Source organism: Macrobrachium nipponense, chromosome 27 (genome assembly GCF_015104395.2).
Source record: "Macrobrachium nipponense isolate FS-2020 chromosome 27, ASM1510439v2, whole genome shotgun sequence".
NCBI classification, from domain to species: domain Eukaryota; kingdom Metazoa; phylum Arthropoda; class Malacostraca; order Decapoda; family Palaemonidae; genus Macrobrachium; species Macrobrachium nipponense.
The window spans coordinates 23139149-23154974 of record NC_087216.1 but is presented as its reverse complement, the minus strand read 5'-3'; the positions used below and the strand labels follow the sequence as shown (position 1 = coordinate 23154974).

Below are 15826 nucleotides of genomic sequence, written 5' to 3'. Positions count from 1 at the left end.
CAAAGGCACAGAGTTCAAAGTTCCTCTCTCCACTTCTCTCGAAATATTCTGATTTCATAATCGTCTTAGAATAGTTAAATACGTTTTGTATTTTTCAGCTGCTATTAATTAAATATCAGAATTGTAACTGTCATATTGCCTTGCATATCTGACTTGTTTCGTCATTTTTGGAATCTCTTGTTATTCATTTCATGTTACCTATGCCATATCTTTAATATGACATCTCATTTATGGCCTGTTACTAATGTTATATTATATTTTTAATAAGACATGTTCATGACAGTTCTCATCAGTTACTTGTCATGTTATTTTTGACAGGGCATTATTGCTCGTCACATCATGCCTTTGACATGCCATATGTCATGTCACTTACGTCATTTCATATCTTTGTTATGACATATTATACATGACAGGTCATACTATTCACTTGTCATTTTTATAATGTTGTGTTACTTATGTCATAACAAAGATATAACGTGTAATTTGTGTCGCGTTAGAAGTGTCATTCGTGACAGGTTTTGTCATCTACTTATGATTACTTATGATGTCGCACTATTTATGACATGTCTATTTGAATATGATTCAAGACTGAATCAAAATCAAGGAGGAAAATGTCATATACAAGTGTTCAGTTCATGTCTTTATTTTCATGAATTATACAATGATGTTTATGATATAATTCAAGACATTAGGGAAGTTTTATTTTAAAATATTACATTATACATAATTATCATGATGTATACACACTAGGTATATGTATATATATGTATGTATATAGATACACAATATATAATGTATATATACACATATATATGTGCAGGTTTACGTGTGCGTGTATACACCTAAACATTCAAGTGTATACATACAACTCTATGCGTAACTAAGCACTCACACACCTAAGTTATTCCAAGATGTAATATGTAAATATTATTGAAGGTTTTCACAAATATCAGTTATCATGATTACGACTGATTCAGTATATATATTAACTAAGCAATCCAGAGGTTGATGGTTACATTATAACAGTGTTTCTATTGACCAAAATTAACCTTTTCAAAATTATCATATCAAAAGGTAATTATGATATTAAAATAACTCTGCTCTTCGGCTTCGTGTATATCTTCGCTAAAATGGATTATTTGAGAAAAATACACTGGAAAAATCTTCGTAAAAATATCATGACAAAAATATCATTGGAAAAATATTTTCATAGGCGTCCCCTGTTGGGAAAACTTAGAACAGTTAAGATTGTCATTTTCTAATTAATATTCCCATATTTTACCTGTAAAATTCCAGGCAAGAATACAAAAATGTATAAAGCAGGTCAAATTTGCCACCAGAATACTGTATCTCGTCTCCAGGTGCTGACCCATCACTGATTCTCTCCAAATGCGCTTTATAAATCTCATAAACCTGTTGACAACTTAATGCATACATATTACAGACAAGTTGAAAACAAGTCTACGACTATAAGTGAGGAACGCATCTTTGGCCATGTTGGAAAATCGTATAAAACACTAGTTAAGGATTAGAGATAAGTTACTGACTTGTATCCTGCCTGTTTGTGATGTGTGAGCGTTAAGTTGCTGGCATGTGTTTAGGACATGTTTTCATACAGTGTAGAAACACCTTTACAGGGCATCTTCAGGCCACTTAGTCGTAGCTACATTGCGAGAGTGTTATCCACTTTGTCAACTTTGTCATTTTTAGCATCACTTGGCTATCCACTTTGTCTGGTGCAAAATAGCAACGTTGTCAACTCTGTCACTTTTAGCATAATAAGGTACACGCCGTCATTTTCAGCATCATTACATTATCCACATTGTCATTTTCAGTGCCATAACATTACCCTCACCTTCAGCAGCATAGATTTATCCTCATCGTCATTTTCAGCACTATAACTTGATCCACATTGTCATTTTGAGCATCATCACATTATTCATATTGTCATTTTCAGCATCATAGCATTATCCACAATGTCATTTTCAGCAGCACAACCTTATACTCTTCGTCATTTTCAGCACCATAACTTGATCCACATTGTCATTTACCTCATTATTACATCATCCATAATGTCATTTTCAGCATCATAACATTATCCATATTGTCATTTTCAGCATCATAACATTATCCTTAATGTCATTTTCAGCATCATAACATTCTCCACATCGTCATTCTCAGCATCATAACATTATCCAAATTGTCATTTTCAGCATCATAACTTTATCCTTAATGTCATTTTCAGCATCATAACATTATCCTTAATGTCATTTTCAGCATCATAACATTCTCCACATCGTCATTCTCAGCATCATAACTTTATCCAAATTGTCATTTTCAGCACCATAACTTTATCCAAATTGTCATTTTCAGCACCAATACATTATCCACATTGTCTTTTTCAGCATCATAACATTACCCACATTATCCTTTCTAGCAGTCACAACAACATCAGCTTTCGTCAGTTGAAGCAGTTCGCCAGCTTTCGGTGCCTTCACGAATGTATCTTAAGTGTGGCTGTTGACAAACGTTGAAAAAACACATCAGCAGAGATCGAAATCTGTCGCCAGCATCAGGGAGAGCGCCAGAGTAGTAAAACTCACTGATATGACTGCGGCTAGATTCCCGTATTCATATTGAACTTCAGAAACCTCGATCTTATCTGCAAGCAGGGAAATACAGAAGATTGGAGGAGTTTCTTAATGGTTCTTTGCATTAAGACTCAATTGCTGGGCTAATAAATTGATCACTTGAACGTCAAAATTTTTAGTTTTATTCAGTTTATTTGTCCCGTAATTTAACAGCAACTAAAAAGTGGTTGGTTTAGTTGTCTAATGTCACCCCTAAGTGAGGTAATAAGCTATATTCCTGCTTATGGTGCCGCTTGAATACCATTAAAGAAAAATCTATTGTTTTTAGAGTTAAAAAAACAGAAAAAGGTTGAAGAAAATGAATTAGGCGTCTGCTTTTCAAATCTTACACTGATTCTTTTCAGTAAAATTCATAAAATAATGCTATAATTAACGACTGAAGATGGAGATACATTTCTTCAAATACTGCTTCACCTGACAGGACAAAGTTGACGTTATTGTCATGGAAAATAATGAAATTATTCTCTAGATTATCTCAGAGGAGGCTGTCATTTGGAACTAAATTAAAATTAACTGTGTTTGTAATTTGATCTGTCACAACTTTTGTGTGGAGAGATAATGATTAACAAGGTCTTAAAAGCCTTACTTAAAGCAAAGCCTTCAGTCCACATTGCTATAGGTCTTGTTAAATAAAGGACCCTTGATATCCGAGAACTGAATAACCAGACAGCTAAGCCATTTCTCAATTCGCATAGGCCTAGGCCAAGGCCTTGCCTTGAGGCGGCAAACTGAAACCCAAGTTCAAGGTGAACAAGGACGATGATGGAAGAGACAAAAAGAGAGAGAGAGTCCTTACCTTTTTCAACATGAACCAAGGTGGAGGCCGACGGGGCATTAAACGGAAGACAAGTGTAGTTCCCAGAGTCCTCCTTAGGCCTAAAGGAATACAGCAAGAGGGTCGACACAGTCTGATCTCCACTCGTCTCCAGCTGAGGGTGGCAGTTTAGAAGGGGAGAAAGTAAGAGGCTTTCTGCGCGCAGAAATAGACCTATAGCTATTCCAGATAGTAAACAGAAACGGTTTCATGTGATGAAACACTTATAGTTAATCAACGTCATATTATTATTACCAAGTAACCTACTTCATCATCCATATTATTGATTGCTAACTTCCCTGCGGTTTTTAAACGCCATACACTCATTTAAACTGAATTTAAAGGATACAATTTACGAATGGCCTAGACCTACTTATTCACGTATATGGTTTCTTTGCATTTAAAATAATTCTCACTAGACCTACTGGTTCACGTATATGGTTTCTTTGTAGTTAAAATAATTCTCACTTATATATTCCTACAAAATCATGGTTCCCTCAGGGCGTCTTCTTAAGAAGCTAAATATTACTCTGGCTAAAATTTTAGGTTATAACAACTAATTTAACCATTGTGAACGGAGCCACCGCCCACGAAAAATAAGTCTACAATATTGACGAGAAGATTCTTTGTAAAAAAAAAAAAAAAAAAAAAAAAAAAAAAAAAAAAAACTTGTCATTACCTTGAGAGAAATACCTCCCCTGGGGGAGTTATAGTCCAAGAGGTGATTATCCTTGTACCACAGGAGCGAAGGAGGAGGACTCTTGACGTAGGTCACGATACACTCGAGTGTCAGGGTGGCCCCAGGGTCCACGAACCTCACCCGAGGGCCCGTGATGCAGGTGTCGTAACCGTCTGTGGGAGGAGAGTATTTGGGGCGCGTTCACAATCGGTAAATATGTGACGTAGACAGGTCGTAAACATGCTGGTAACTAGTTGCAAATATTTTGGTAACTTGTTGCATGCACGTTAAAAACAAGTTGAAAACTGTATGAGGAAACATATCACTAATTTATCGCAAATATGTTGGAAATAAGTCGACAACCTAGAAGTGGAAATAGATCAGTAACTTTCCCATACATGTCACAAAGACAAACAGATTGGAAACAAGTCGACGACTGTAAGTGGATATACGTAAGCAACTTAACACATACATATTACAGATAGGTTGGAAACATGTCGACGACTGTAAGTGGATATACCTTAAGCAACTTATCACATACATATTGAGAAGACTCATTATAAAATCAATTCGAACAATACTGCCGTGTTACTTTAAAAGAACTAGTTTAAGAGGGGTCTACTTCCTTCTAATAATAATAATAATAATAATAATAATAATAATAATAATAAAATAATCCTCTGCTTCTCGTTTCAGCATATCAACTTGATTTAACTTTTAGCGAACTATGGCATTTATCACCTTGCTTATTTATTACTTCCTCCAGCCCCGCTAGACTCCTCCTTTGTCAAAATAAATAGATAAATATGTAAATAAACAAATAAATAAACAAGGCACGATCCGACCTCCACCTTATTCGGAGCGCATGGATAATCTACGGTCAAATAGCGCGTTGTTTCAACAAAGAGAATTAAGATAAATACGCTATATTTCATTAGAAATAATTGTTCTTTGCTGTTTAACACACACGTTATTTATTTTTTACATTTTCATTCTAAATAAATCATAAATATCGTATCCTAAAATTCCTGTATCTTTAACTCGACGCGAAACGTCTTTTTCAGACCTTTTTAGGCTTTGCCATTGACTTTGCTTATTCCTACCACCCCAACAACAACAACAACAACAAAAACAACAACATCAACAACAACAAAGTAGTTTGTGGGCTCACTCCCCGAGTAAGCGAAAATTCCTCCCGACGATGAAAGCAAATGCGGCAGTAAGCAGTAATTTACGAAAGCTTCATTATAGAAAAAAATGAACGCTGTAAAAACTCGGTTGATTTTTTACTCTGCCAAATCACTACCAATTTCGCTCATTGAGCAATTTGCCCAGCACGGATCCAAGTTTACACGGTATCATTTTCCGTTGATTATCCTGCTGTTTCCTTTTAACTATAAAGTGTTGTGCATTATTCGATGAATAAAATTTTGCCGTATTATTTCGTGGCAAACGATTAATCAAATTTTTTATAGCAATGAGAGAACAGTTCAAAACGACAGTTTATACAATATTTTGCTTTGATTATTAAACTTTTTATTTTCCTTCTAACTAAAGTGTTTTGCATTATTCGATAAATAGAATGCTGTATTTTTTTACACGAGTTTTTTCCTAGCAATGAGCGAAAAATGCAAAACAAAACTTTATACAATATGCTGCGTTGATTATTCAGTTTATTTCGCTTTAACCAAAGTACTGTGCATTGTTCGTTGAATAGCCATTTCCTCATAGACGTGTTTTTGTTCATAGGTGCCATTAAACATGGCTTAAAATTCACCATATCTTGCTACGCCCCTTTCATGATGGTTAGATACGAAATAGCCTGCGTAATCAAATTAAATCAGTTATCTTGACTGTGAACTGCGATTGGTACAAAAGTAGGAGCTTATCTTCATTTTTGCTTGCCGTATTTCCTGTTTGATGACGATTGGTACAAAGGTTAGAGGCAACTTCCTTTTTGCTTACCGTATTTCCTGTTTGACGACGCCATTCGGTAGAGCTGGCCTTCAAACTCGTCTTTTGCTGGAAGGGAAAGAAAATGTATAAGTTTAAGGCGAATGGGGACCATGTTTAGCCTAATACCTATCTCTTTTCCTTTAACTAAAATTACCTTTCTTCTAATCTTTAGCCTAATACCTATATACACTTTTCCTTTAACTAAAATCACCTTTCTTCTAAGCTACTACCTTGCTAATAATTATAATAATAATAATAAGATAGTAATAATAATAATAATGGAACGAAGAACAAATACTCAAGATGCTAATTTTTTTCTGTCCGGATATGTTTACATCTCACCAAACACCGATATGAATCATATCACTAGACAACGAAATCTTTTGTGAATTTTACTCTTCGTCAATAATAACGTTACTACTTCATGACACTATCATTATTTCAAATGAATACAGAGAGAGAGAGAGAGAGAGAGAGAGAGAGAGAGAGAGAGAGAGACGTACTAGTAACCTTGAGGAAGAAATTCCTGACGATCTTCGGGTAGGAATTCACTTGACATTTGTAGACACCGGAATCTTTCGGCTGGCTATAACGGATCTGGAGCGTCCAGCCGTCGTTCCTCTGGTCGTGAAATACCTGAAAGATATGTGTATGCATAAGGGAAGGGGCCATTCAAGCTCTCTATCTTGTGGTATATTCTGCTTTAAAAGCCTGCTTGGTTCTTAGGTCTAGAAAGGACCTTTCGAGTACCTACGTACTGCCTCGTGGTAAAGTCTTCTTTTGAATTGCTTGGTTCATAGGTCTAGAAAAGGCCATTTGAGTACTACCCCGTGGTAAAGTCTTCTTTTGTATTGCTTGGTCCATTGTTCTAGAAAAGGCCATTCGAGTGCTGTCGCGTGATAAAGTCTTCTTTTGTATTGCTTGGTTCATAGGTCTAGAAAAGGCCATTCGAGTGCTGTCGCGTGATAAAGTCTTCTTTTGTATTGCTTGGTTCATAGGTCTAGGCTTCTTGAGATTTTCTCAGATCTGTATTTTTCGATCACATTCTTCTTTGGTAATATGACGCACAACTCTTTACTTTAGCTTCTACCTGTTTGTTCTGCGATTTTTCTGAGTTTTAGCAGTGTGCCTGTCTCTTTCTGTCTTTTTTTTCTAGCTACTTCTCTGTTCCTATCTGCAAGCCCGTTTTTTTTTATCACTGTCATCTTCGAAGGATTTGAGTTTCCTTGTGGAGATTTTCTGTGCTTGTCTAACTGTTCTAGTGCCATGCTTTTACGTTTTTTATTTTTTTTTATTTGTATAAGATCAATTCGGTTCCTGAAATGTTATTTGTATGAGCCTTTCTTCCTGTTTTTTTTCTTTTTTTTAATAATTTGCTTTTTCTCAGTAACCAACAACAAACTATTTAGTTTATTTTGCTGCTTGTATGCTTATAACCAGCAACAAACTAGTTTATTTTGCTGCTTGTATGCCTATAACCAACAACAAACTATTTAGTTTATCTTGCTGTTTGCATACTAACAATAAACTATTTAGTTTAACCTGCTGTTTGCTTGCAACTAACAACAAACTATTTAGTCTATCCTGCTGTTTGTATGCATGTAACCAACAACAAACTATTTAGTTTAACCTGCTGTTTGTTTGTAACTAACAACAAACTATTTAATTTTTCATGCTGTTTGTTTGCCTATTTCCAACAACAAACTATTTATTTTAACCTGCTGTTTGTTTGTAACTACCAACAAACTATTTAGTTTCTCCTGCTGTTTGTTTGCCTGCAACCAACAACAAAATATTTAGTTTAACATGCTGTTTGTATGCCTGTATCCAAAAGCAAACTGTTCAGTTTAACCTGCTGTTTCTTTCCCTGTATCCAACAACAAACTATTTAGTTTATCCAGCTGTTTGTATGCTTGTAACCAACAACAAACTAGTTAGTTTATCTTGCTGCTTGTGTGCCTGTATCCATAAACAAACTAGTTAGTTTATCCTGCTGCTTGTATGCCTGTAACCAAGAACAAACTGTTCAGTCTTACCTGTATCCTTTCATCAGCGGTGTAGGAAACAGAACCTATCGTCAGGATGTGGAAGTCACGTACCCTCATCCAGGTCACCTGCCAGAGAAGTTTATCTGCTAACCTTTTGATGCCATGATTGGTCTAATGAATATAGGGATTTTAAATAGTACCATCTTCTTTTACAATGATTTAGTTCATACCCTTGATAGATAGATGGAAATAGATAGATAGACTGATAGACAAAAAAAAGAAAACAATATATTGTTGTACATCTCAATGGAGGTATTTAGAAGTTTGTCCACTATATATATATATATATATATATATATATATATATATATATATATAATATATATATATATATATATATATATATATATATATATATATATATATATATATATGTGTGTGTGTGTGTGCGTGTGTGTATATATATATTATATATAGATATATATATATATTTTGTGTGTGTGTGTGTGTGTGTGCGTGTGTGTGTGCGTGTATATATATATATATTATATATATATATATATATATATATATATTATATATAATATTTAGAAGTTTTTGCCACGGCGGAAAAAATGAAAGGCGAGAGAGCCAAGAACTTTCGGTCTAGCACGACCCTTGTACTCAGGCACAACTGATAATACAGAGGAAAAAAAACATAGTAAAAGTAGGCTTAATATCCAAACTGGCATTACAAGATTAGTAATAAGGTCGATTTCACTCTACAGAAACGAGGAAACGCATGAGGGCATGATTAGCGATTTTTAGGCAGCCACACCTTGGAGGAGCACACACCGTGGTCAACAGATGATTCATCCAGAAAACAATACATTTTGAAAATAAAACAAGGAGGCATATACGCTTACTACCATGAAATTTACAAAATTTCAATTTTCCCAAAAAATGAGTGAAAAAGACGAAAAAAGGATATAAATATATCGAGCAAGACTGTAAGAGAGAGAGAGAGAGAGAGAGAGAGAGAGAGATAATAACTATATAAATGTGGGTGTGTGTGTGTGTGTGTGTGTGTGTGTGTATGTGTGTGTTGCGTATATATATATATATATATATTTATATTATATAGTATATATATGTATATATATATAGTATATATATATATATACATATATATATATATATATATATATATATATATATATATATATATATATATATAATTTTTGCCACTGAGGAAAAATGAAAGGCGAGAGAGCCAAGAACTTTCGGTCTAGCACGACCCTTTACTCAGGCACAACTGATCATACAGAGGAAAAAACCATAGTAAAAGTAGGCTTGAATATCCAAACTGACATTACAAGATTAGCTAGACTGAAAGTTCTTGGCTCTCTCGCCATTCATATTTTCCTCCGCGGCAAAAACCTTTATTATACATAGCATTACGTTTCATATACTTCGTGATCAAGTTATTCATATATATATATATATATATATATATATATATATATATATATATATATATATATATAGATATATGTATATAAGTGAATACCAAGCGCTTTCGTCTTTACTAAGACATTGTCAAGGAACGAATGACATACAATTGGAGAGAAACTTATCAGGTAAACAACAGATCAAAAATACCAGATGGTTAATTGTCAAAAGGGTAAAAGTTATAGAGATAATCCAGGATTATCGGATATCACACGGTCACAAACCCAAACATAGATTTAACCCTAACAGAAACTACAAAGTATCCATACAGTCCAAAACATGTAAAAACTGAATATATTAATTTTGTTGCTTATATTTATCTACAACTTTTATCATTTTGATGAAGGCCATTCAAGTTTAAATAAACCAAGACTTAACTTTAAGGAACATTTCCATTATTTGACTTGATGAAACAAGATTCAATGATATTCCTTTTAATATTGGTGCTGTTTGAGACGCTGTGAAAGAGTTTTACAGGTCTGTCCGTAATAGACTTTATCACACATTTTTGCAGGGAATTTCATATGTGCAGCCTGGAAGATCTGTAGGAGAATTTTTTATTACTAAACTCTTGACATTAATATTACTGAAAACAGCATTTATGTTAAAAAGTTTTAAAATTCTAGGAATATCTAAAACCTTTCATCATAGGGTAATTTTAAAATGTTTACTAAATTTAAGTTTGTCATTAGTTAAATAAAATGTTTTTCTAGCTCTTTTCCATGCCACATCTACAAAAGTCCTTGGGTATTTAAGTTTCAATGCAATATCATAAATAGTTTTAATCTCAGCGTCAATAAACTGCGGGCTACAGACACGTAAATACCTTAGGAACATCCCAGAAAAAACAGAGAACTGGAGTAGTAATGAACAAAAGAGGCAATGTTAGTTGATTTCCGAAAGACTGAAACGGTGAAATTTCTATGATTTCTATGGACAGTTATATCAAGAAAATTCAAATTACAATGTCTTTCTTCCTCTACAGGAAATTTTATAGAAGGGACTAAATAATTGAGATTATTAAGGAATTCCTGGAGATTTTCGTGAACTAGCCAAATACAGAAAATATCATCCACATACCTAAACTATATAACTTTTTGGGGCAAAATTCTTGTTGAAAGTTTTGTCTCAAAAAATTCCATGTGTATATTGCTAAGGACAGGAGATAAGGGATTACCCATAGCCATGCCAAACTTTTGTACAAAAAAATTCCCCATTAAAACAAAATTTACTATCTTTGATACATAACCTTATGAGACTAATGAGCTTTGCTGCAGTTAAGGGAATATCATGACGTTCTAATTCATCCTCCAAATATTCAAGTAAATCAGCCACAGGCACTTTTGTAAATAAAGAGACAACATCAAAACTAACCATATTAAAATCAAAATTCAAATTTAAACTATTCAATTTGTTTATCAAATCAACACTTTATATAATATGTATATATATATATATATATATATATATATATATATATATATATATATATATACCCACTCACTTCCATCTCCACTTGTTCTATTCAGTTCTTATCAACAAAGAGTAAATAATTACAATTCTAGAGTAACCAAATCCCAGCACAGTCAACAGCATTTGCTTAACGATCCCTAATCTTGGCTAAAGTATCAAAAACAAAAATAAGAGGCAGATTGAACATCGAAAACAGGAATAAACTTACAGTTTTGTTTCCGAGCAGGTGGACTTTGCACTCCAGGAAGGCCGTCTGCCCCGTGAGAATCGTCCTGTTGGAGGGGGAGTTCCCGAAGAAGGGTTGGGGGTCTGCAGCCGCATTCCACCCGTTAGAAGAAGAAGAAGAAGAAGAACTTCTCTGTGGTGGCCCTGGAAAATTTTCTAGTTGGTAAATATACCTCTCACGTTTTTTTGGCGCATGTTTGTACCCCCTACTTTCGTGTATAAATCTGCGTATGATTAGACGCGTACATACGTGCATTCCTAATGCACTCTTATATATATTATTCGAGCTACAAATGTCCTTCAATATCTAATTTGCTCTACCTCGGAATTATATTTTCATATATGTAAACCGAAGGCGAATTTTTTAGTTGATAATAATTTCGTCCTCTCGTGGGTTCGAACCACCTTCCAGCGGACAGGGACGAAATCAAGACGTCAGTGATGTTATCGACGAAATCATTATCAACTAAAAAATTCCCCTTCGGTTTACATATATGAAAATATATCAATTCCAAGGTAGAGCGAATTAGATATTAAAGGACATTTGTAGCTCGGATAATTTATAAGAATCACGGTGATGTGATAATCATTCATATATATAATATATTATATAATATATAATATATATATATATATATATATATATATATATATATTATATATATATATATATATCCACCCTGACTGCAACTCACCACTGTCGACTAACCACCAGATGCAAAAGGTCAGCATTAAACTATTCCACCTGCTCTTGGATTGATCATGCAATTCTCAATGTTAAAAAAGGTCACACCTAGAGGCAAGTTGTATAAATGTGTGTGTGTGTGTTTGTTTGTGTTTGTACCTGTCATATATTCATCATTTCTGAGCCTCGAGGGAAAGCAGAAAGTAAACTGTATCAAGGTGCGAGACATTTTTTGAATTCTAATGCGCCTCTTCGAACTCACTAAAGCTTGCAACTTCTTCCTGCAACTTATTGCACCTTGCACGTACGTGTCCCTTCTTCCCCTCGACCGTAAGGTGCAAGAAGGAGTGCAGATACATACGCAAGGCTTCTTTAAAGGCTGCCATCATCATCATCAACAACAACAACAAGAGGTTTTATGGAGTCTCTTAACATCACTCTTGATCAGTGACAGAATTACCTGCCGCTAGAGGGGGTGTAGGTCTTCCTGCCTTAATATTTAATGTATGATGTTGACGTGAGAGAACCATTTTGTTCGTCTTGTTTACTGAATCTTGCTACGATTCAGTAATTTCAGTATTTTACTGAATCTTGCTACTATTCAGTAAATTCAGTCTGTTTTATCTTAATCATTTTTATTTACTGAATCTTGCTAAGATTCAGTAAATTCAGTCTTTTACTGAGATGCTATGATTCAGTAAATTCAGTTTGTTTTGTCGTGATTATTTTTATTTACTGAATCTTGCTACGATTCAGTAAATTTTATCTGTAGTATCATATTGATTCTTTGCTTACTTTAAGAATGCATTAGATATTTGAGCTGTTTTTACTGAATATGTTTATGACCTTTTAACCTATTGATGATTGATTATATACCTGTGTGAGCAAGGTATGATGAATTGCAATACAATACAATTCCTCGAGGCTCGTTGAAGAGAAAGTCGACCTTTTCAGTTTTCTGAAAAAGAAAACCATTGGGATGGTCTTGTCTGTCCGTCTGCACTTTCTCTCTCCGCCCTCAGATCTTAAACACTACTGAGGCTAGAGGGCTGCAAATTGTTATGTTGATCATCCACCCTCCAGTCATCAAACATACCAAATGACAGACATCTAGTCTCAGTAGTTTTGATTTTGATTAAGGTCAAATTTACTCATAATCGTGCTTCTGGCAACGTTATAGGATAGGCCGCAACACCGGTCCGTGATTACAGTTTCATGGGCCACGGCTCATACAGCATTAATAGATCTATTTTCGCTGGCCTTGATCATACGCTGCAGCGGCTGTACAGAAAACTCGATGGCGCCGAAGAAACTTCGGAGCCATGTTTACTAGTTTATATTTCAACTTACGACCTGAGTGAGTGTCGATGTTCATACGACAATCAGTCGGTTTAATTAATGTATTTACCCCTGGCGTCCTTTCCAGTCATTTATACATTAAATAGATGACAGAATGTTTATCTTTTTCATTTCTATATGAATTTTATAGGAGGGCAACCCCATCTTTTCAATTGATCTACTCTGAAGAGGTTTCCCCACAATATCTGCTATCTAACCCTCTATTGTTCTACATTATCAATTCTATCTGGGAATTCCTTTCAGAAAATAATGCTTTGACAATAATCTATGACCATTGCACCCTTCATTATCTTTTTTTTATCTTTTTACAATGTGAATACCTTTAAAACCTATTTTAACAGCAGAAATTGTGGATAAACCTCAAGACTGATGAGGATAATGTCCATTTTCGTTGCTGACGTATCATGCCTGGGATTCCACGCCCTCTGGTGAATTTTGAATAATAAAAATATCAAAAACATGATTATGCATAACGCAACTCACCGTATAATGTCGTCACAGCGTTGGCGGATAGCAAGAGAAAACAGAAGTATATCTGGAAATCGTTCATTTTGCAATGCGTGTGTTTTTCGTTTATTTTCATAAAAGTGCGTGAAAATGAAGTCATATCTCGCTTTGAAAAGTCACCATATTTCCTGCGTCGCGTATTATACTCATTTCATGTCAAAGAGGTGTTTACGGAAATTATATTCATGTATTCTCTATGTTATTTATTATATATATCAAATTACCTTTACGTATACTAGTCCATGCGAATTTCTTTTTTAACTGAGGTGGTTACGGAAATTTTATTCATGTATTTGTTATTTATCTTATATATCAAGTTACATTTACGTATATTCCATGCGAGTCTTTTTTTTATTATTATCTAGGCACTTAGTCGCTCTAGTGAAAATAGAATCTAACACTACTATTCTCTTTTCGTTTTTTTGTGAGAGCACCACACACGCACGGTCTCGGTGTAGGCCATTAGTCACAGAGCACTGACATTTCGCTCTCTGAATTACGGTGAAAGCGCCTGCACATGGTGGTGGGGACATATCAAGCCTTTAGAAGCACAACGCTGTATCAAAAGGCTTGATTGATGACGAGGAAGCATACTTTAATTCACCAGGTCATCGGTAGATCCCGTACGAAACGAGATCAATATCTACTGAAGTCTTGAAGCGTCAGTCTATAACTCGTGTTGCAGTTTAGTCAGAAACCTGTATTTTTATATAGTTTTTCTCTTGTTTCAAGCAATGAAATCCAATATATTTAAGTTTGGGGGTACATTCAACTGTTCATTTACTAAAGTAATGCCATATTCACACGAAATGGCATTCACAGCTGGAAATGGAGACCTAAAAGTATTCTTTTCTTTTCTTCTAAAATATTCAGAATTCTGAATTTTTATATAGTTTTTCTCCTGTTTAAGCCAATAAAATTTAATATGATTAAGTCTGGGGCGTACATTTAACTGTTCATTTACTAAAGTAATACCATATTCTCACGAACTGGAAGTGGAGAGCAGAAAACATTTCTTTTCCTTTTTTTCAAAAAATATTCCGTACCTCTTACGTAACTCGGCACTTCGTCACTCACGCTCAGAAGATCACCAGTGCCGTCACCGCTCAATATTTACACATCCATCGCGACACGGAATTGCTCTCAGAGGGACTTCAAATGCCATGAACTGACGCACCACACTGACCAGCACTTACGTATAACCTCCGACCAGTTCCACAAGAAGAAGCTGTTCTCCCGCGCGGAGTTTTCCCCTCATATCAAGTCCAGAGCGTCACAAGCGAAGGAGTTCTTTCCCACATACAAAGTCCAGAGGGTCGCCAGACGAGGTATATTGTCCATTTAGTGCCAACTTCAAGGAAAAGTGGGAACGTGTTAATGAAACCCAGGTATCCTCTCTCCTACAGGTGTATCGCGTGGTGGATGATACCCGGTGGTATAATAAGCAGTCTTTTGGACCTGGGTTGTAAACTTTTTAAGTGTCCTGGCTGGCTCTCTGGCTCGCATGCTATCGGCGCGACGTAACGACCATGGTTGGTTCTTTAGTCCCAGGACCCACTAGGACTAGAGTCACCTAGACCTTGCTCTTGACTACTGTAGGCGTTTTCAGGGGGCGTGAGGTGGGATTTACGGCGTGACCCGGACCCACGCACGTGGGGGGCGGGGTGTTCGTTTCTTAGTGGGTAATGAGAGCGAATATATATATATAACCGATCGTTGTGTGGTGGTGGGAGGAGGAGGAGGAGGAGGGAGGCGAACGACGAATCCACACCCACCTTCTTTAAAGCACTGAGCAGCACTGGTTTTACCTGGATTTCCTCTCTCTCTCTCTCTCTCTCTCTCTGTATATACATCGTTGTCACTAGAAATTTACGCGCTGGCGTTTTTCTTTGGCGCATGATAGTTATTTTTTGTTTTCGTCATATATTTACTCATATTACAATTTATGCAGCTCTCTCTCTCTCTCTCTCTCTCTCTCTCTCTCTCTCTCTCTCTCTT

At 35.4% G+C, this 15826-nt stretch overlaps 1 protein-coding gene across 2 annotated transcripts in view; it reads right to left on the bottom strand.

Moving 5' to 3' along the window:
• Positions 1–645: 645 nt before the first annotated feature.
• LOC135200913 (zwei Ig domain protein zig-8-like) overlaps positions 646–15826 on the bottom strand; it is an 18529-nt gene continuing 3348 nt past the window's right edge. Inside the window, exons 1-8 of one of the 2 annotated variants that reach the window (XM_064229677.1) lie at positions 13805–15606; positions 11261–11421; positions 8137–8214; positions 6604–6736; positions 6110–6166; positions 4145–4317; positions 3448–3580; positions 646–2662 (exon numbers count right to left, since the gene is read on the bottom strand). In XM_064229677.1, coding sequence (XP_064085747.1) covers positions 2544–2662; positions 3448–3580; positions 4145–4317; positions 6110–6166; positions 6604–6736; positions 8137–8214; positions 11261–11421; positions 13805–13928 — 978 coding nt within the window. In that variant the 5' untranslated portion in view covers positions 13929–15606 and the 3' untranslated portion in view covers positions 646–2543. Of the gene's footprint in view, positions 2663–3447; positions 3581–4144; positions 4318–6109; positions 6167–6603; positions 6737–8136; positions 8215–11260; positions 11422–13804; positions 15607–15826 lie in introns of those variants that run through there. The other variant, XM_064229678.1, reaches the window with a different exon arrangement.